Source organism: Aspergillus ochraceoroseus (genome assembly GCF_002846915.1).
Source record: "Aspergillus ochraceoroseus IBT 24754 chromosome Unknown P175scaffold_1, whole genome shotgun sequence".
NCBI classification, from domain to species: Eukaryota; Fungi; Ascomycota; class Eurotiomycetes; order Eurotiales; family Aspergillaceae; genus Aspergillus; species Aspergillus ochraceoroseus.
The window spans coordinates 1,490,287-1,510,084 of NW_024468476.1; the positions used below are offsets into that span (position 1 = coordinate 1,490,287).

The window sequence follows — 19,798 nt, forward strand, 5'->3', positions numbered from 1 at the left end:
ATGTTCTTTGGGGAGGTTCTTTGGAGTTGGATATCTGCGCTATTGGAGGCGGAGAAAAGAAGACAAAAATACATAATATTTAATTGAGAAACGCGGCCAGGCTCAAGCATGGACTAGGTAAAGCGTAGATTGTACTGGTTGCTTGGGGTTAAATTCTCCGTGGGCTCTGCGATATAATTTAGATACCTAGATACTAGCGGATACTATCTCAGATAGGGTGCTCCAACAAGCATAGAGGCATTTAGGGGTTCTATGAGGGATTTTGTTATTGGTGGTAAGCAAGTTGGCTTGTGGGCGGGGTTGGGCAGAGCTCCCTTTCCTTATATTGATGAAAGCTCTCCTCCTACAATCTTTAGGTATTCTTCCTACAGAAATAAAACCGACATTCGTGACTTCACTGCTAATTTGTGTTTGCCTCTTGCTGAAAACAGATCAACTCCAAACGCTTCCTGAATACTGGGAATCTTGAATAAGAATATCTGAAAAAAAGAGAAAAAAAAAAAAAAAAACACGGCATTCAAAGCTTCCTCTGACGTGGACTTTAAAAGGAATCGTTAAAACAATATTCGTTGGGATAACAGCGATAGCTTTTCGATCGCAGTGCTGTCCTCTTTGTCACCAACGTTTGCTCCCGGTCGGGATGCGCCTTGTCACCGATGACTAACAGGGGCGTGGCTTGACCTCTGTTCGGTGTGTTCGGGCATCTGTGGGATACCGTTTCTCGAAGTGTTGAATCCCCAGCGTCGCGGCCCTTATGTGTCGTTGCGCGCCTAGTTCTCGACGCCGATCTTGACCTTCTTCTCAGGAGGAGGGATGATCTTGTCCTCGGCCTCACCGGAGAGAGAGGGAAGCTCTTCCACAGACTCCTTGATGATCTCCAATGCCTTGGCGATTTCCTCCTCGGTGATAACAATGGGGGGAGCAAGGCGGATGATATTCTGATGGGTTGGCTTGGCCTACAAGACATTAGTACACGAGTGCAGCCGGTACGACTCTGAGCAGGGAACACTTACAAGAAGACCCTTTTCCTTCATCAACATACAGAGATCCCAGGCGGAGTGCCCGTTGGTCTTTGATTCGTCGATGACGATGGCGTTGAGCAGACCCTTGCCGCGCACGGTCTGGATAACGGGGCTTCCGATGGCCTCTAATCCGCTACGGAAAAGATTACCGAGTGTCTCTGCGCGCTCGACCATGTGCTCTTCCTGAACGACTTCCAGAGCGCGAATTGCGACCGCGCAAGCCAGAGGGTTACCTCCATAAGTGGAACCATGGGTACCAGGTTCAATGGTGAGCATAACCTCCTTGCTACCCAACACACAGGACACAGGGTACATGCCACCAGAGATGGCCTTGCCCAGCAAAACCATGTCGGGTTTAATTCCACTCCACTCGTGGCAGAGGAGCTTTCCGGTTCGGGCAATTCCGGTCTGGATCTCGTCGCAGATCAGCAACACATTATGCTTGTCGCACAGAGCTCGCGCCTCCTGGAGATAGTCGTCGTCGGGAACAACAATTCCTGCCTCACCCTGGATAGGTTCAACGAGGAAGGCAGCAAGGTTAGAGCCCGCCGCCTCGAAGGCCTCACGCAGAGCAGCCTTATCGTTGTACGTGATGGGCTTATCGGTACCAGGAATGTGGCAGCCAATGTTGGGAAGATAAGGGCCGTAGTTTTCGCGCGACTCGGGATCAGAAGACAGAGAAATGGCGGCAAACTAGAGGTGAGGTCGCAGGTTAATTTAAGATGCGATGGGGAAAAGCAACGATGGCTACTGGAGTACTTACAGTTCTACCGTGGAAATTATTTTCAGCGCTCAGGACAAGAGCCTGGTTCTCAGGAATGCCCTTCACCTTATAACCCCACTTACGGGCAATCTTGATCGCCGTCTCGACGGCTTCCGCACCCGTGTTCATGGGGAGGACCATATCGAAGCCAAAATATTTGGTGACCATCTCCGCGAAGCGGGGGAAGACATCATTATAAAAAGCACGGGAACTCAAAGTCAGACGCGAGGCCTGCTCCACGAGAGCAGCTACAAGCTTGGGATGGCAATGGCCCTGGTTGACAGCAGAGTACGCCGACAAAAAATCGAGATAATGACGGCCCTCAGGATCCCAGACCGACGTACCCTTCGCACGGGCAAATACGACGGGAAGAGGGTGGTAATTGTGGGCAGCGAATTTTTTCTCGGTCTGAATGGCCTCGTTGGTGGAGGCGGTATGGCAAGAAGTCTTTGCGTGACCGTTGGTGCCATTCGAACCATTCGCATGGTGACCGTTGGTGCCGTTGGATGCCATAGTTGTAAGAGGGGACTGACAAGTTCGTGTATTGCCGCGAAGGAAAAGGTGGTGATGGTGGTGAGACAGGAGCGTTGGTGGCGATGGTGGGGAAGAAATAAGTCAAGATGGACTGAGCCGGGGGAAAAGTTTAAAAGAACCACCTTGAAAGAGAAGAAAGTTGTGTATTGTAGCCAACTGAAAGGAAGGGATTGTCTGGATCTTTAAGGGCAGCGAACAGAGAAGAAAAGAACCCGGAGTGGAATGTGGGAAACCCTCCATCCGTGTCACCGCAAGAAGAAGCTAGACCTCTAAGTGCAGGTATATCCGTCTGGAGTGACTGCAATGACGATGATGCCAAATGGCCCACTCACCGGCTGTTTTCTAACTGGTCCCAGAACCTGCCTTAAGTTGTTCCAGAGTATTGTGGATGGCTTCATTTTTCCCTGGCTAATTTATTCTATCCACTGAGCTTGCGACTATGTGGGAGGCGGATCCCATCGCTTGTCATCGGGCCGGTCGAATGGTTTTAGTGACTATCTACGTACGCCGTACTCCAGACTGGTTCTTTTCCTCTAGTCCTTATTTCTTTGGGATCTTTAGATCTGTCGGGGCAGGGGTTTTTCTTCAATTTTGAAGCATGTCGTCTTCAACTTCTGTTTCTTCCTCTCGGTCGTCTTTCCAGTCGCCGCCTCTACGCCCCAGGCCCCGACCCGCGTCCTCCAAAACAAACCCCTCCGAGTCCCCCAGAGGCTCTAACAATAACATCCTGCTCTTTCTCATCGCCTTTCGTCTTCTCAATGCCCTAACGGTCCGCACCTTCTTCCAGCCTGATGAATTCTTTCAGTCGCTGGAACCCGCGTGGCAGATCGCCTTCGGGGAGAGTCAGGGGCCCTGGATTACCTGGGTTAGTAGTCCCTCACTTCCCTCCCATCTGTGTTGTTCTCTTGACTAATGTATGATGCAATGTTGTCGCTTAACAGGAATGGACACATCAGCTGAGATCCTCCCTGCATCCGCTAATTTTCGCTGCGGTGTATTCCTCTGCCGACCTTCTCGCACGCGCCGTCCGCCTCGCCCCCGCCTCCCGTGCTGACCTTCTCGTCGCCGCTCCCGGGATAACGCAGGCCGTTATCGCGGCCCTCGGCGATTTCTATACGTGGAAACTAGCTAAATATGTGTATGGGAGTATGGGCTATGAGGCCTGGGCAACGGTATATTAAGATCTCTGTGCTGATGGTGTCTGGGACTGATCCGTGTCCAGCTGGTCTTGACCGTGTTAAGCCCTTGGCAGTGGTTTTGCTCTACGCGGACACTCTCCAACTGTCTGGAAACTACCATAACAATAGTTGCCTTGTACTCATGGCCCTGGGAGTGGTCTCTAGGTTCGTCCCGTGGTGCCGGTGGGCGCGGAACGAATAGTGATGATAATATGGTCCTTGGGTATGTTTCAGCGACAGTGCACCATGACATCGCGCTAAGAGCACAGATATAGACTACGTCGATGCCTTTTGCTAGCAGCCTTTGCGTGTATTCTGCGCCCCACCAATATCATCATCTGGATCTGCCTAGCTACTGCGGTGTTGTACCGGAGCTCTTGGGCAAGCAGAAAGATTCTGGTTCGCGAAGCTGTTCTCTGTGGGTGAGTCGGTGTCTTTCCCCCGATTGGAATACCCAAGGCTCACCCTTTACTCAGATCCACTGTCCTGGCTATTTCCCTCTTGTCTGATCGCGTCTTTTACGGGATCTGGACCTTCCCGCCCCTAAGATTCCTGCACTTTAACATTGCACAGTCACTGGCTGTGTTTTATGGCAGAAACGATTGGCACTACTATGCATCTCAAGGATACCCTCTCCTCCTTACTACAGCACTACCATTCGCGCTTGTGGGTTTGTACCGGGGACTGACACGTGCTGGATCACGTGCAACACCCAGATATCCCATCCTCCTGCAGCTTTCGTCCATTTGCTTGATTATGCCCATATCTTTGTCTCTGATTTCACACAAAGAAGTACGGTTCATATACCCTTTGTTGCCATCGCTGCACATTCTTAGCGCATCGCCCGTGGTGGATTTCTTCCTTCCCGCGATCTCCAGCACTAATCGTCGATATACTCCGAGGAGACTCACTTTCATCTTCCTAGTCTTGGTCAATATTGTTATTGCCGTTTATACTACCGTCTTTCACGCTTCTGGAGTCATTTCCGTCTTGTCTTATCTTAGGGATCAGCATGAGATTCATGGGACCGCTATTAAACCAGCGGCACCTAAGCAGGCTAGCTCCGCGGCTGATGGTTTTGTCGGGATCACAGCCGGGTTCCTCATGCCTTGCCATAGCACCCCCTGGCGCTCCCACCTCGTCGAGCCCTCTATTCACGGGTGGGCTTTATCTTGTGAGCCACCGGTGGGGTTAAGTGAGGCGCAGAAAGCGGTATATCGAGATGAAGCCGATCAGTTCTACGATAATCCTAAACGGTTTCTACGTGACAACATGGTTGGCGGTCTCAGATACATTCCGCGCAGGCCTTCATACCGTACCCATCCAAGCCAACCATCGTTAGCCACGCAGCGAAGTAGTCCGCATGAATGGCCAGATTATCTAATCTTTTTCGCACAACTGGAGCCGACACTCAATAGCCTGCTCCGAAGCTCGTCGTATGGAGAGTGTTGGAGAACATACAATACTGCCTGGCATGATGACTGGCGTCGTCGAGGCGACGTTGTGGTCTGGTGCCTCGACCCGAATGAGCAGCAAAGCTGGAGAGCAGAAAAGCGGAAACGCGAGGTCGAGGAACGAGATCGCCAGTTTGACCGTGTCATTCAGTCCTTCAAAAGGGAGGCTGGAGGTAGCAAGAAATCGTCTTCTTTCCAGTGGTGGTGGACTAGCCCATCATCCACTCCGTCCTGGTCGTGGCCGTGGGAACGACGCAAGCGAGTTACCTTGTTTGGAATTCAGCTACCTGATGTCTCATTTCCGACGTGGAAACTTCCCTCCTGGAAATGGCCTGGGTTTGGGAAAAAGAAGTCCAAAGCGACCAATCGAGATTTGTGGTCTTGATTTGGTTAATTTTTTTTTTTTTTTTTTTCAACCATATATAGCATATTGCAGCGTACGCAATTAATGTAATTGTTTTAATTTTTCTACGTTTATGTCTCCCCCCACATGTGCCTCACTCTTTTAATAATCTAGTGGCCTGCACAGCTTCGTCTTGCTAAATTAAGATGCAATCAATAACTCTGGCTACTTGGCGGCTACGTCATCAAAAAGTCAAGTCAAAGAAAAATATATATATATATATATATATATAGTTTCCATACGCAACGAAGCATCACCTCGACTTCTCCTGAACCATACTTCTCAAAGCATCAGTCTCCCCCTCCAATTTGGAGACTCGCATTTTCAATTCGTCGCGTTCACGCTTGACAGCCTCCAGTTCCGCCTCTAGCTGGTTCATCCGGTCGATGCGTCGCTGGCGGTATCTGCGGGCAGCCAAAGTGTTCAGTTGCCGTTTCGAGACACGAGAAGCGGCGGCAGTATGCTTAGGAGATGATTCCCGGGAAGCCGGAGAAGGGGTCGACAGTGATGTTGGTGTTGCTCCTGATGGCATCGACACCGTTTTATTAGTCGACCACGCACTGGTAGTGGATTTTGTAGCATCCGGGGCTGGTTGGTGTTGCTGCTGGGGACCAGGCGGAGGAGGATCTTCATTCAATTGATTAGTGTTTGTTCCCATATTACTAGGTCGGTTCAACGAGCATATATGTGTGTACGTACCAGGGGATGCACTCTCAAAGACATTCGGCGTCCCATTTAGCTCCGAAGAACCAGATAGGCAGTCCAAGGCTGTCCAGTCTATTCCGGTTGTGGTGCTGTCGAGGAGATCCGGAAAGCCCATGCAGGGTTGGAGGGTGATGTCGATGAAATTCGAGGCGGCAGGCCCCGAGAAGAAACACGGTTGGGGTTGGGGTTGGAGAGGATTATAGAACAAGGGTGTAGTATCAGCGGGGGGGAAGGCCGCTGGGAGATCAGGGAACAGGTGGGGAGTTGAGGATGAAGAGGAAAAGGACGAGGACGTCAGGAAATCAACGTCGCTGAGGAAGGAGTCGGGAGAGAAGTGGTGTTGATATTGACTAGACTTGTCTTCCGAGCAGGTAGATGGTTGCGGCGGTCTGGCGCGCGGCGCTCGCTGCTGATATTGCGGCGGCAGCCATTGTGATATACTTTAGGCCGGGTCTGCGGCGACCCGGTGGCACGGGCGTCTGAAGAAGAAGAAAGTGAGAAGTTCCTCTAGCTTTTGAGGTATTCGCTTACGCGATGAGGGAGGTAAGAGGGGAAAGACAAGAAGATCCAGGCCTGGGGGACAAGAGTGCTTTTGAATGCTGGGCTGGCGAGGGGGCAATAATAGGTGGGGCTCCGATTGATGTCCGCTCGTACCGCGGTATTACACATGTATTTATGAAGTATGAGGCTATCGTGGCGGACATGATAGATAATTCATCTCTCTTGGAGGAAACCATTCCGTTTCACAACCTTTGTATTAGCTTATCTGCATCTAAGAAAGTGTTGATGGCATATCTCAAATAGTAGAGGATGTAAAGTCAGATGATGTCGGCCCAATAACACTCAGAGAGGTTCTTCCTGTTTTCTTCATCTCCAAGGCCTCATAATGCGAAGCAAGTCGGCAGCGGGCTGTGTCTTCATTCTGGATGGAGTAGAGTATAAAAATAATTGACATACCGTTATTGTAGCAGTGTTAACAGGCTCACTTCGAATCCTGAATTCTTCTCCCTTGCGGCTGCGAGTCTACTTTGTTTACACTTCTACTGGCTATTTGTAGTGACGGCCACACCACCATGATTAGACATGATGAGTCGAGATGATTTAGGATGATATTTGTCAAGGCCTCAATATCTAGCTCTTGAGCCTTAATATCACCCACTCACTATTACTCATTCTGATGCAGGAACTACTAGGTAACTATGAGATTCAAGTCTGATGAAGTATAGGGGCTGTAAAATACCTGTTATAAAAGATACCGCTAGTTCCAATCAGGCCATGAGTGAGAGTGAGCCAGAATGACTCATGTTCACTCATTTCCACTTTTCAGGCCAATAATCATCTTTTATCCACTTGGTTACATGGTTTTTAAGTATCCGTACTTATGCTTTATTATGCTATAGAAAAGTGGAAACAATTTCCAAAAAGAAATGCAACCCTTCATTCTCGATGGCTCTATGGACGTGTCCTGAGATAGGGCATGAACATCACATTTATTATAATCCCGGTCAAGTTTCATATATGAGATATGACGTCCTCATCAGAAATTATCTCAAGATATATATATATATACCTGTTAACATGCTCTGCTCAGAAACCGTACTAGTAGTTTATTCCTTGTACTCCTTAACCGTCAGGTAGGTAGCCATGTACTCGCTGTTGTGGCTACCGTACCAAAAGATGGTTTTCTCAGGCGATTCTCCGTAGCCATCGACAGAGAAGTAGTCGTTTCCGTCGTGAGTAAAATAGCCCTGGTCGTTGACACCGAATCCGAGCATGTTTCCACCATCGGGAATAGCACCGGAGTGGGGACGGGTGAGACCGACGGGATCAACCGCATTCTCGATCACGTAGATGTTCTGCCATCCGGTAGGGGTCTCGCTCTTGGAGGTGAAGCTGACAGCACCGTTGGTGCCGGAATGGACTATGGGTAGAAGCAAAAATAGTGTTTAGTACCGGGGTTTTGGGGGAGAAATGGTTGGTTGCCTTACAGATAGCGATTTCCTTGCCGGCGGCATCTGGACCCTGGTAAAGGTATTCTGAAATGAGAGAGTTAGCTTTAATTGAAAGAACCCCAAGCAAGATACATAAAAACACACCGCCGTCAGTGACAATGGTAGAACCGCTCTGCGCAACGAGAGTGAAGGCAGCAGGAAGGGTGGCAGCACTGACTGCACTAGCAAACGCAGCAATGGTGGCGAGGGAGAACTTCATTGTGAATGATGAATGGCAGGAGGGCTCTGAATGTTTTTGATTTTGATCCCGAGCTCTTGGTGACGATGAGGCCAATCTTGGGGGTTTTATACTCTCTCTCTCTCTCTCTGCGTGGCTAAACGAGAGGGAGAATTGACATCGACTCTTAAGACATGCATGTTTGCCTGGAAATAGTATAGGCCCACCCCAGGTTAATTTGCAATTGGCGTAGTTATCATGACCCTCTGGTCTAATGTGTCGATCCCAGAATATTTACTGAAACATGTCTTTGCTGTTCTCCACGATATTGCAACATTCGATTTTAGCTGCCAATTGCCAGGGATGATCCAAGATCCACACCACCCGCTGATTTTCATCTTTAGTCGAGACTTTCCCCGGGACTCCTCCGGTCTCTGTGTCTGGACTCTGAAGACTCGTACGGAGTATTCCGTAGGGAGGTTGTTGCGTATTCATTTCGAGTGCTTCTCTGAACCTACTGCTGAATATAGTTGCTCAGTTGACCATCCATTTACATTTCCTCCCACGCAGGTTCCCCTGATTCTATGAACATACTTGAAGAAAGATTAACCTCCAAGCCACAATCTGTTCCCACCTCAGCTCACTCCATGCGCGAAGTATGCATTTGATGTAATTGATCTCGTACTTAATTTTAGACCTATCAGAGAGATCCTGTACGCCGAATTTCCCCCTTTTGATTCAATAGTGTGCAAACGACTTCCTCATCACGTAAAGGATAGGACGAGCAAAAAACTAGCGGTGAATGTGGATATAAACCTGGACAATAAACATCAACGCGAGCATCAAGTAGAAGTTGATCAGCTGGAAATTGCAGTTTACCATACATACAGAGTAATGCAGCGACTGACTCGGTTTTTCGATGCATCCACACCTGCAATATTCTGTACGTCAATGATTTCAGCAAACCTCCCTGGGATCCTACAAAAGGGTGGAGAACCAGAATACTCCGTACTATGAGGTCCTTCTCATTGGTGATGTCAACCACCTAAAATAAACCACTAGGGGTGGGAAGAATCATGCCATCCGTCTCTTCTCTAGCATCGCAAGACATCGAAGTCCCTGCGTCCGATCAACACCATATACAATCACTACCCACTTCACGTGGAGGTGGCGGTGGCTAGCGGCCCTGCATGTAGATCATCCAATTCCATTTCGAGAGGCTGTACTCCGTATGTATGTTTGGGATCCGATTCCTGAACTCTAGCTCCATGCGCCACAACTGTATTTACATCATTGAGATTCCCACCTCAGGCGGAAGTGTTGGAGGAAATTATGGCACACTTACGTAGGCGAACAGATCCGTATCATATTTTGATTTTGATTTCCAGGAAGATAAATCGATTTTACGATCTCTTCCACATTCATTGCTTTTTGGATCCTTGCTTTCGGATAAACACTGCTGCGGCCATACACGGCACGGCACCTGGGCAGAAAAGCCAACTGCTCCATACGAAGCTGTGTATCAGCTAGAATATTGTACCCAAACATGCTTCTTGACCAGATCATCGTGTTGATAGTTGGGATTTCAAACGTTGCGACCGCCAGGGTGGCGCAGCAGGTCCTTCTCAACCCGAGTAGCACGTCCGAACCAAATTGGTTCCAAACAAGACCTCAAAGCTTTCAAGGTGCAAAATAACGCGAGCCTGGGACTGTAATCAATACATATAGAGAACTGATGGGGGGTTTCAGGACCAACGGCTACCGGGGCTGCACCATTTCTGGCCCAAACAAACCCAGCTCCATTTGGCCATACAACATACCGAGCAAATTATCCTTTAGAAACATCAGAGCCTATACACGGCGCTGGCCAACGAAATGCGTTTCATCACCTTGGAAACCTAAGGCAAGGGTCGACCGAATATCGTTTGGATTGAGTTCGAACTAATGATGCAATAAACCCCAGTCCTTACTATCCAGGCGAAAAGGACTGGGGGGTAGATGAATATCCGCGGCCAGATGGGTCGGATATTACCCAAATGCACCTCCTCCACCGGCATGGCTCGCGATATCCAACCGGTGGCGAGCACTTGGAAAAATGGGGCAAGAAGATTATGAATGCTGCCGCAGAGAATGCCGTGTTCACTGGCAAACTTGCCTTTCTCAACCACTGGGTGTATGGCCTCGGAGAAAACATACTTGTAACCCGCGGTCGCCAGGAGTTGTTCGCCAGCGGGATTCTAAACTTCTTCAACTATGGTGCACTATACAACAACCAGTCGAAGCTCGTGGTTCGGACCACCACCAAAGATAGGATATTGAAAAGCGCCGAAAACTTCGTATCAGGGTTCTTTGGCCTCGACTGGAGAGACAACGCGAACATTCTCGCCGCGATCGAAGCCAAAGGGTTCAATACCTCGCTGATGTCGACAAATGCTTGTCCGAATTCCGCCCGGTCCTTTGGCAAGTATGCGTCGGCGCCCCGGGACCAGTGGAAGGAGAAGTATCTAAGGCATCGCACCAAGAAACTGCGTGAATTGTCAGGGGAATATGACTGGACGGTGTCAGACAGTTACAACGCCCAAGCTGTCTGTGCGTATGAAACGGTCAGTCTCGGGTACAGTCCCTTCTGCCCGCTATTCAACTACGAGGAATGGGAAGGCTTCTCCTACGCCAGTGACATCTGGTTCAGCGCTGCGTCCGGGTTTCAAAGCCCCACTGGGCGTGCGCAGGGAATCACCTGGGTGGAAGAGTTCATCGCGAGAGTCGAGGACCGCCCCTTTAACGTGTCTGGTGGGCCAACTGCCGCAAATCTGACCCTCAACGCTAACCCAGTCACCTTCCCACATAACCAGTCGCTGTACCTGGATTTCACGCACGACACTATACTCGTGTCCGTGCTCACTGCCTTGGGATTCAAGCAGTTCGCTTCATTCCTGCCCGCTTCGGGACCTCCCAGGCATCATCAGTTCCGCACCAACAGGGTCGTCCCCTTTGCGTCTCGCATCAACATCGAGATCATCAGGTCGCCACATGAGATTAGGCATCGTAGATCGAGACATCGCCATGCGGATCCTTATATTCCCGGGACTGGAGAGACGCATTATGTGCATTTTCTGCTGAATCAGCGCACGTTGCCAATGTATTCCAGTTTCAAGCAGTGTGGGAGAAGAGATGATGGCTGGTGCGAGCTGTCCACCTTTCTAGATATCCAGAAGAAGAGCCTGGAAAGGGCCCAGTTTGAGTATTCATGCACGGGGGATTGGGAGATCGGGGAGTACGGATCCGTACATGATGGGGTCCCTGCGAAGCTATTATAAACGGAATGAATGTGATAATTTGTGGACTTGCTGCTGAAAATTATTAGTGTGCTTGAAGGGTTGATGCCTCTCTCCAGCCATAATCGCAGCAGTCTGATACTATAGAATTCCACTCCGTTTTGCACCACTAACATGTACAGTAACTGCCAAGTATTACCCATGAACTTGAATACCGGGAGTCTTTTGTCGGCTCTAAAAGATGCATCAGACATAAAGGCGCTTGTGGAAAGAGTAGCGGTTGGCTTGTTTAACTGATATGTGATAGACCTAAAATTAGTCTCTAAATGATGCGGGAGTACTACTTGCGTGACATACAACTACAGTCTTTCGGAATTCTAAGGCCTAACATTTTATATTACTGCCTATCTTGCTGACCAGCGTGCAGGATCAACTCTTTCAAGGGCCCAGCATACCTCCCCCGCCCCCTCACCACCCAATCAAAAACCAACAGGATAGTCACTCCGAGAAACACCGGGCCGCTGTAATTCATATTGGTTGCGGTCACGGGGATCTCCGTCGGAAACAAAACAAAAGTAGTGGTGAAGAGGCCGAAAACGATGGCGTAGATGTTGATGGCCAGGCCCCAGCGGCCAAGCGTCCACGGGCCGAAGTTGATCGGCTCCTTTCGGAGGCGCTTCCAGGTCATCATGAAAATCGGGATAAGGTAGGAAATAAACAGAGAGCTGGTGGTGAGGGCAAGGATGGCGCTGAGGGCGGTGGTTGACGCGATATTGATGAGGGATAGGAGAATGGCCGTGAAGCAGACGAGGCAGACGGCGCGGAAGGGGATCTGGTATCTTCCATCAACCTAATCTCGTTAGTTACGCCCGGGGGGGAGGGGGAGTTCTGTATGGAAGCAGATATGGGAATGGCTTTACTTTGGCGAAGAACTTGGAGTAAGGCAGGCCGCCGTCACGGGCAAAGGCCCAGGTCAGACGAGAGACAGATGCGACGACGGCGATGTTGGAAACGAAGCCGAGAATCGTGATGGTGAGTTGCATGACTGTTGTCGCCCTTACAGAGCCAGTGGTCTGGTGGAAGATGGCGATAATCGGGAAGCCGGTCGATGTGTGTAACACGTTGCTAACGTCCCCAATGCAAAACAGCAGGACCAGAGTGAAGACAAACGCCAGAGTGCCGTTGATGGCAATGGTTTGGATGAGAATCCGAGGGATAACTCTGGCTGGGTTGCGCACTTCCTCGCTCATATGGATGGCGCCATCGAATCCTGCTCAAAATGGTCAGTACGGCGGCGGAACAGCCTGAATTCCTGCAGCAGGAAAGCTCACCTGTAAAGCAGTATGTGACGGTCAACATTCCCAGGCACCACGACACGCCGTCACTACTCCATCCGCCTTGATTCAAGAGGTCGGTGAAAACAAACTGAGCTGTGCTCCGCGGCGATAGCAGGACTAGAGGAACAACCAGCACGATAAAAATCACCACATGCATCAGCCCGCCAAACAGCTGGAGTAAAGGCAAGATCTGAACCGCAAAGACATTCATGGAAAACGAGAACAGCATTACAGCCCACATCAGCAAGGTTCCATGCCAGCGCTGAGGATTATACTCCGGATGGTTCAGAATGATCAACCCCTGAATTTGCGTGGCGACGAGGAAGCAGATGCTGGTCACAGCAGCCTGCCACCCGAACACTGTAATCCAGCCTGTAAAACAACGGTCAGCATTGTTATCCCGTGCCTTGAATTGCCCACATACCCTGCATCCAAGTGGTGAATACCCTGATCTTGGGCGGTGCTAGAAGCGCAGTCCAGTGATACTGGGCTCCCGCGAGCGGGCAGATAGACGCCATTTCACCCAGCGACAAGGCGAGCGCCATTGTTCCGGTCATGGATAATACCATTCCCCAGACCAAGGCTGCTGGTCCTCCATTGCGCAGACCAGGGGAGAATCCGCTGTACATATGAATCCATTATTTTCTAGGACCACACGGATCGGGCTACGAACGTACCTAGCGATGGACTCCCAAGATGCTAATAGTGTGACTGATAGGGCCAAAATGGAGAGCGACCCGAATTTTCTCTTCCCTCAAGCATAGAATTAGCAATCATAATACTATAATCCCTCGTTTCGAAAGGAAGAGGGGGGGGGGGGGGGTTTACCTCCATTTGTCGTCTTCCGCTGGTATTATTCGACAATATACCATCGTCGGCACTGTGACTGAGGTCTCTTTGATTCATCTCGCCTTGGTTTCTGACATTTTTCCCGAATGGCGACAACTCTATTGTATCTTCCGACATGACGATAACTGCAAACCTGTCATGGAGATTGTTGGTGGATAACCAAGCCCTACATTATATGCGCATAGATAAAGAGTAAAACACCCGGACACAGCATATCTCACCACATCGAGGGCGACGAGAGATGTAAAGAAACTTAGGCTTACACTTGTGGGAGATTGATTGTGGATTAATGACTAGTTAGTACTCCGTAGTCGAGGCTATGAATAGTGGAACCACGTCAGAGCAGCAGGCCGATGAGGAAATTCCGGAGTACATAGGTAGAGAATGCTGCTAAAATCTACCCCTGAATAGCCTCAACAACATCCTAGCCTTAGGATTACTGATTATACGTGCATTGGCTTGTGATATAAGTCTGCCCTCGGCACCACGTCCGTGAAAACGAACAGGGGTCTAAACAAAATGAGAGACGGATGCTCTTGTTCAATTACCATAGATATGTCTAGAACCTGACCGAGGACATTCCTCGATGTGCCCATAATCCGACAGCCCGATAATCCAACAACCATCCCACAAGGAAGATAGCATCGTCTCACCTATCACGGGCTGATTTCTCCATACTATGGAGTATGGACTCTGTCTCTGCGGGGATTCCGCCAGTTCCACATGGCCCGATGTAACGTCTGTATACCCCCACAGGTCCCTGGTTCGTCGCAGATAAGTCTCCTTTTGGCGGACAAAGGTAGTGGCTGGTCTAGAAAGCTTGAGTGGTCTGAGTGTGAAACCATCTCATTAGCCGTAATGCTAGTTGAGATTTCGTGCGGTCCATACATATGGAGTACGGAGGAGAAGGGTTGCGTCGGATGTTGGCCTCCTAATCATATCGGATCCTCCATCAGGGGCTGAGATGAAATGTATTCGATTGGATGTCCTATTTCTCTCCTCGCACGCTATCGAACCTAATCAAAAAAAAAAAAAAAAACAAAATATCGTAGTAAAATTTCGTGCTGCGGACCTGCAGTGCCCTAAGGACCACTGCAAGTCATTCATTCTTGAGCATTCGTTCCTTTATTAATCTTTCCTCTCGTGTCAGATTCTGCTAATATCCACCAATACTTGGATCTATGTTTAGCCAACAGACATGGCAGGCACTCTGCCACCCATTTTCCCCGTCTCTGAGACCGATCACAGTGGGTTTGTGGCCGTCGCAGCCTATACTCTGCTCAGTCTGACTGTGGTTACGGTGTTTGCACGGCTCTTCACGCGATGGTATATTGCCAAAGTGATTCAGCCAGACGATATCCTTCTCGCAGGCGCAACGGTAGGGTCCATCCCGAATCCCATCCGGAATGTATGGGTATGTATGTGCGTTGGGGAATGTGTTTCTAATAACCATATGAACCACAGGGCCTGGCATTTCTGCAGACCGTTTTTGTTCAGCTGGCAATCGATCATGGCCTCGGTAAGAAGATGAGCGTAGTCTCAAGCAGCGACTTGAGTTCATTCGATAAAGTACGTACAGTCCCTTCCACCGCACAACGCGGGTCTTTGTCCACCAGCCATCCTAATGCGTCCTCCCAGTATGCGTACACCATGCAAATCCTCCTTCTCGCCTCCGTTACGTGCAGCAAACTCTCCATCGCGTTGCTTGCGCGAAGTTTGACGGTCGATGGATATATGTTGCGGGGAACTCAGGGCTTGATGGCGATAATAGCATTGTGGGCCATGTCTTCGATCCCAACGCTAGCTATTCAATGCTCCCTGCCTCGGCCATGGGACCCCACCGGCCAGTGCCTCAACCGGGTAAGTTATTATTTCAACCCGAAGAAAGGAATCAATGCTCACGAACTATGGGAATCCACTTAGGAAGCGTTGGCTGGTTACATCGGTGCCGTGAATATCCTTACCGACGCAGCGCTAGTTCTCCTACCCTGCATCGTGCTCCACAAAGTCCAAATAAGCAGGTGGAAACGATTTCGGATCATGGCCATGCTTGCCACTCGCTTGCTGTACGAATCCCTGCCTATGGAGTAGTAGTAGTAGTAGTAGTAGTAGTAGTCGGAGTCTGCAACCCATCTTCCATCTAACGGGTAGTAGGGTGTGTGTGGTGACCGGCGTCCAGATTCACTACGTGAATGTGGCAATCAATTCATCTGATCGAACATGTAACAATCTCTATCCACTGCCAGCCACGCATAGAGTATTCTTTCTGCTAATGGAAACTAGGGGCGAGCATCAATTCGACGATATGGAACCAGTGAGTAAAAACACAACCACAAGAGAGGGAAGGCGCAAAGACTGACTGGATCCAGAATAATGATGAACTTCAGCATCATCACCACTGCCATCCCATCTCTTGGTCGCCTCATCGTCGAAATGCAACCCAGTCTGAACGCGTTTGCTATCACCGAGCGCCACGGCTTCTCGGGCGACAAGTACGCCATCTCGTCGCTTTCCGGCCATTTTTCACGCAATCACGCAATGAACGATGATCTAGGAACTCGCAGTTCTGTTCATGGACCACTTCAGAGTTCGAAGGATGGCTCGGAAAGTATGCAGGAGCTAGTGGGTGACTCAATCCAACAAAATATGATTACAAAAACAGTCGATTTCGAAATCCACTAAGATAGATACCTATATAAGTATATATATATTATACGTATTTTAATTCTAATGACCTCATCCTCAATTCTAGTCAAAAAGACCGTATATCGTCCGTCTGGAGCCTAGTCACTACAATCTGGGAGATTCTTGGTATGAAGGCCATTTTCAAGTTTTTGGGTTTTTGGGTTACCGGGACATGCCTGGTTGGAACCGTCGCCCTCAGCGTTGAAGCACACAACCCTAAAGGTGAGATCGAGGGTTAGACTCGCTCGAATGGTCGCGCTCTCTAGCATTATGAATTAGTTTTGTCTTCCAAAGTCCTCTTCAATGCTCACCTTGAGCAAACCTCTTTTGTATTAGCGATGATCTTATTGAAGACAACATGTCGAGACAAACAGGAGGAGGGACGATTGGCGGGCACGGTGAGCGGTAATGAGAGTTGAATACCTGCTAGTCTGCTTGAAACCATTTATCTCTGAGAAGTTCCTTTGCTGTCGGTCTATCTCTCCAATCCAGCATCATAATCTTTGAAATGAATGCCTTATCCTTCAGAGACACCTCAACGTTCCGTTGTCTGGGAAAAAGGAGTCGTTTGTGACTGGGGAATCTCATGCATCAGGTATAAGATCGCGGGGACAGTTTCGGGACTTGCAATCTCCGCGTATTTCTCAGGAAAGGGACCGAAATAGCGGAACTGCTGCTTCAGAACCTCAAGGTTGTATTCTTCATGGCCATAAGGAACCGTACGGGGTCTGAAAAGGTTGAAGTCGCCCCCATATATTAGGCTGATTAGCTATAACCAATGTTAGGCGTTGTTCTTGAGTGGAGCCTTTGCCTGACGCACCGCTGTGCCAAATGACCAAATATCTGTTGCCGTGTTCCAGGGTGTTTCCATAAGCACTTCCGGGGCTCGACCACAGGGCCGCCCCTACAGGCGTGCCTTTGCTCGCAAAAGAGCTGTCGACAGGATAACAGCCGCCAAGGTCGCCGAGCTGAACATCGGAAAACCTGTTTTCCCCATCCTTGTAATTCACGAAGATATTGTCTAGCTTGACATCTGTAATTTGAAGCTAGTTAGTTAGCTCATGCTGCGTGATAGTCCAATTTAAACAGCTGACCCGTATGTACGTATCCGTCGGTGTGGAGGATATCCAATGCTTCCAGTATGCACCTTGCAACATACTTTAGTTCATTCCGGTTAAGAGTCTTGTTTTTGGACGAGTTCAGAAGGTGATCTTCTAGATATTTCAGGACAATGATGGGGGGGGGGGGGGGGGGGGGTTGGCTGGCTCTTGCACTTCATCAATTACTGGCCGTAAATGAGTTGCTGAGCGTCGGAAGCGTTTTAGAACATCTCTCTCATTTTCTACACGGGGATGACCGTGGACTCCTTTGATCACAACTGTTTCACAGGCTTGATTCCTATCAAAACTCAGTAGAGTACGCAGCGCCAGTCTCGAATGCCACATACTGTGCGAACCAGACAGTCTCCTGTATTTGTCTTGTTATCACATATTTTCCCAGCCTGCCTCGAAGTACCTGCCCAATTTTAAGAAGCGACATAAAATGAATCCGGAGGTAAGCGTTGCGGGCAGAAAATGGTGGAAGTCATTGCAATAAGGATGTTGGAATATTCTATTTTCATTCCCGACAACTTCGAACCATTTCCAAAAGTTACCTAGCGTGGTGGTCCACAGGATTTAAATTTGTGAATTTGTTCTACAACTTCATGTATATTTCATTTCATTATTAGAATTTGATATCTATCATAGAACATCAAAACCATCATTAATGTTGCCATAACTCAAGGATTTCCATGACAGGGTATGTAAATAAACAACCCAGATTATGCATTTTTTGTGTCTATAATAAGTAGGTTAGGATAGATGCAGGATCTGATAGTTATGTTGGACAAGCATGCCTCAGGCTTCAATTTGTTACAACAGTTCAGCCTGAGGCCAACTTGAACTAAGTCGGAAAGAATTGCCGAGATGATCCGATTGGTCCGGTCTGGGCACAGCCTCGACGGCTTACTCGGGGTGCAAAATGCTATTCAACTTAGAGAATGATTGAGGTATGGAGGCGAAGAGTCGCTTGTGGGTAAATAAAACCCATCTGAGAGATATATTGGGGAAGCCTCCAAGGGGGGGGTTGTGGGTTTAGCTGCTGCAAGACAAGCATCATCATGACTATCTAACTTAGATACTTTATATTTCATTCCTCATAAAAGTAGAGTTATACACTTAAAATCGCTCATATACCTGTTGGATATCCAGTGCAAGGCCCAGCCTAACATGCGAATTTGATATGTCCTCCTAACACCCGATATTGAACGCCGCCAGTATTCCTTCATGAATAGCACTGATAGTAGTGCCTCGTTAACTCAATTCTTTGATTGCTTCGCGCAGGGGATTTTAGTAGCGCGATGAGTCCCCAGCAGTCGCTAGAATACACACAACAGTTAGATCCCATCCCATACATAGGAGAAAAAAAAAACATACATGCGGATTCCAGATCCTTGGTCATCATTGGCGGCCCCGACTCGCGACGGAATATGCCCATATTTTTCATCCGCACGGATCGCATGTACAGTTCTTGCTCGCGAGAGTATCCAGATCGCTGGAGGTCATCATGGGGGGAATATTGGCGAGAAAGCGCAGCACCGAGGGACACAGCAGCCAGACAGGCGACGATGACGATGACAATGATAGCAGCGTTGCTGAGTTGGGTCATTGTTGCGGCGGGGGTCTATAATAGAGTTTATTTTGATACTAAGAAACGAGAGAAAATGGCCCTTGTGGCTGGCGCAGTGGTCAATGCATAATTCGACTCCGCGAATCGATGGGGGGAGGATAGAGTATCCGATATATTGAATAGATGTTAAAGTTGACGATGGGAGATATAACAAGAGGGAAAGGGGAGAACAAAAGAATCAGCAACAGAAGGACAGAGTTACGGTGCAAGCAGATTGTGTCAGATTTATAAATATGTGGACAAGGATGAATGGTGTTTAATCACCGAGTTAAAAAAATTTTTTTTTTCTCACCATCCATGCGGCCGGCACACAATTGGACCAAGAGTTGCCATGGATTGGAGGTGGGAAAGAGTCATGGCAATTGGACTCTACAATTCCGCGGTGGAGGCACCAGATAGAGCTTTTCGGATCGGGGCCTCAACTCGAGCAACAGGATAATCGTCATTATTCAAAATCAGAAACACATCCTCTCGTCGCAGGCTCTTGATGACGATCTCCAGGCTAAGTGGATCGATCATTGGAGGGGAAGAGGCGAAGGCGAAGATGCTTCGTTGCTGTACCTAGGTATGCCAGCGAAGAAGGCACGGCGAGTTGACTGATCATTCTCAAGTTTCTGTCCTCGGAAATGATATCCCCGGCCGTGTCCGTTCCGTTGTTCCCGGCTCTTAGAAGAGTAGAAATCTCTTTGACACC

At 49.0% G+C, this 19,798-nt stretch overlaps 9 protein-coding genes across 9 annotated transcripts; 3 read left to right on the forward strand and 6 right to left on the reverse strand.

Moving 5' to 3' along the window:
• Window positions 1–486: 486 nt before the first annotated feature.
• car2 (ornithine-oxo-acid transaminase) lies at window positions 487–2,639 on the reverse strand. The gene is made up of 3 exons (XM_040896248.1): window positions 1,786–2,639; window positions 1,014–1,715; window positions 487–956 (listed from the first exon to the last, which is right to left on the reverse strand). Exons 1-3 carry the CDS (start codon window positions 2,296–2,298, stop codon window positions 771–773), a joined length of 1,401 nt encoding a protein of 466 aa, XP_040755560.1. The 5' UTR covers window positions 2,299–2,639; the 3' UTR covers window positions 487–770.
• A 278-nt stretch (window positions 2,640–2,917) lies between these two features.
• gpi10 (putative glycosylphosphatidylinositol-alpha 1,2 mannosyltransferase) lies at window positions 2,918–5,336 on the forward strand (the record flags this gene model as incomplete). The annotated part of the gene is made up of 5 exons (XM_040893280.1): window positions 2,918–3,184; window positions 3,261–3,491; window positions 3,542–3,724; window positions 3,762–3,919; window positions 3,974–5,336. The coding sequence occupies 5 exons, from the start codon at window positions 2,918–2,920 to the stop codon at window positions 5,334–5,336; spliced, it is 2,202 nt and encodes a 733-aa protein (XP_040755561.1).
• A 271-nt stretch (window positions 5,337–5,607) lies between these two features.
• P175DRAFT_0520128 (uncharacterized protein) lies at window positions 5,608–6,174 on the reverse strand (the record flags this gene model as incomplete). The annotated part of the gene is made up of 1 exon (XM_040899139.1): window positions 5,608–6,174. One exon carries the CDS (start codon window positions 6,172–6,174, stop codon window positions 5,608–5,610), a length of 567 nt encoding a protein of 188 aa, XP_040755562.1.
• Window positions 6,175–7,409: 1,235 nt separating this feature from the next.
• P175DRAFT_0497291 (uncharacterized protein) lies at window positions 7,410–8,451 on the reverse strand. Its single transcript, XM_040896249.1, has 3 exons — window positions 8,156–8,451; window positions 8,048–8,095; window positions 7,410–7,980 (listed from the first exon to the last, which is right to left on the reverse strand). The coding sequence occupies exons 1-3, from the start codon at window positions 8,268–8,270 to the stop codon at window positions 7,667–7,669; spliced, it is 477 nt and encodes a 158-aa protein (XP_040755563.1). The 5' UTR covers window positions 8,271–8,451; the 3' UTR covers window positions 7,410–7,666.
• Window positions 8,452–9,774: 1,323 nt separating this feature from the next.
• Window positions 9,775–11,707, forward strand: P175DRAFT_0469883 (histidine phosphatase family protein; the record flags this gene model as incomplete). The annotated part of the gene is made up of 3 exons (XM_040895017.1): window positions 9,775–9,913; window positions 9,978–10,137; window positions 10,192–11,707. 3 exons carry the CDS (start codon window positions 9,775–9,777, stop codon window positions 11,543–11,545), a joined length of 1,653 nt encoding a protein of 550 aa, XP_040755564.1. The 3' UTR covers window positions 11,546–11,707.
• A 193-nt stretch (window positions 11,708–11,900) lies between these two features.
• P175DRAFT_0505867 (putative amino acid permease) lies at window positions 11,901–13,806 on the reverse strand (the record flags this gene model as incomplete). Its single annotated transcript, XM_040898140.1, has 6 exons — window positions 11,901–12,353; window positions 12,424–12,773; window positions 12,835–13,212; window positions 13,265–13,461; window positions 13,518–13,588; window positions 13,669–13,806. The coding sequence occupies 6 exons, from the start codon at window positions 13,804–13,806 to the stop codon at window positions 11,901–11,903; spliced, it is 1,587 nt and encodes a 528-aa protein (XP_040755565.1).
• Window positions 13,807–14,747: 941 nt separating this feature from the next.
• P175DRAFT_0469887 (uncharacterized protein) lies at window positions 14,748–16,418 on the forward strand. Its single transcript, XM_040895018.1, has 7 exons — window positions 14,748–15,067; window positions 15,154–15,258; window positions 15,328–15,549; window positions 15,613–15,755; window positions 15,844–15,911; window positions 15,973–16,003; window positions 16,059–16,418. Exons 1-7 carry the CDS (start codon window positions 14,888–14,890, stop codon window positions 16,369–16,371), a joined length of 1,062 nt encoding a protein of 353 aa, XP_040755566.1. The 5' UTR covers window positions 14,748–14,887; the 3' UTR covers window positions 16,372–16,418.
• Window positions 16,419–16,800: 382 nt separating this feature from the next.
• Window positions 16,801–17,950, reverse strand: P175DRAFT_0513207 (uncharacterized protein; the record flags this gene model as incomplete). The annotated part of the gene is made up of 7 exons (XM_040898735.1): window positions 17,822–17,950; window positions 17,649–17,772; window positions 17,469–17,556; window positions 17,324–17,407; window positions 17,195–17,259; window positions 16,950–17,143; window positions 16,801–16,924 (listed from the first exon to the last, which is right to left on the reverse strand). The coding sequence occupies exons 1-7, from the start codon at window positions 17,911–17,913 to the stop codon at window positions 16,801–16,803; spliced, it is 771 nt and encodes a 256-aa protein (XP_040755567.1). The 5' UTR covers window positions 17,914–17,950.
• A 521-nt stretch (window positions 17,951–18,471) lies between these two features.
• Window positions 18,472–19,083, reverse strand: P175DRAFT_0553460 (uncharacterized protein; the record flags this gene model as incomplete). Its single annotated transcript, XM_040900493.1, has 2 exons — window positions 18,472–18,793; window positions 18,852–19,083. The coding sequence occupies 2 exons, from the start codon at window positions 19,081–19,083 to the stop codon at window positions 18,765–18,767; spliced, it is 261 nt and encodes an 86-aa protein (XP_040755568.1). The 3' UTR covers window positions 18,472–18,764.
• Between the last annotated feature and the right edge of the window lie 715 nt (window positions 19,084–19,798).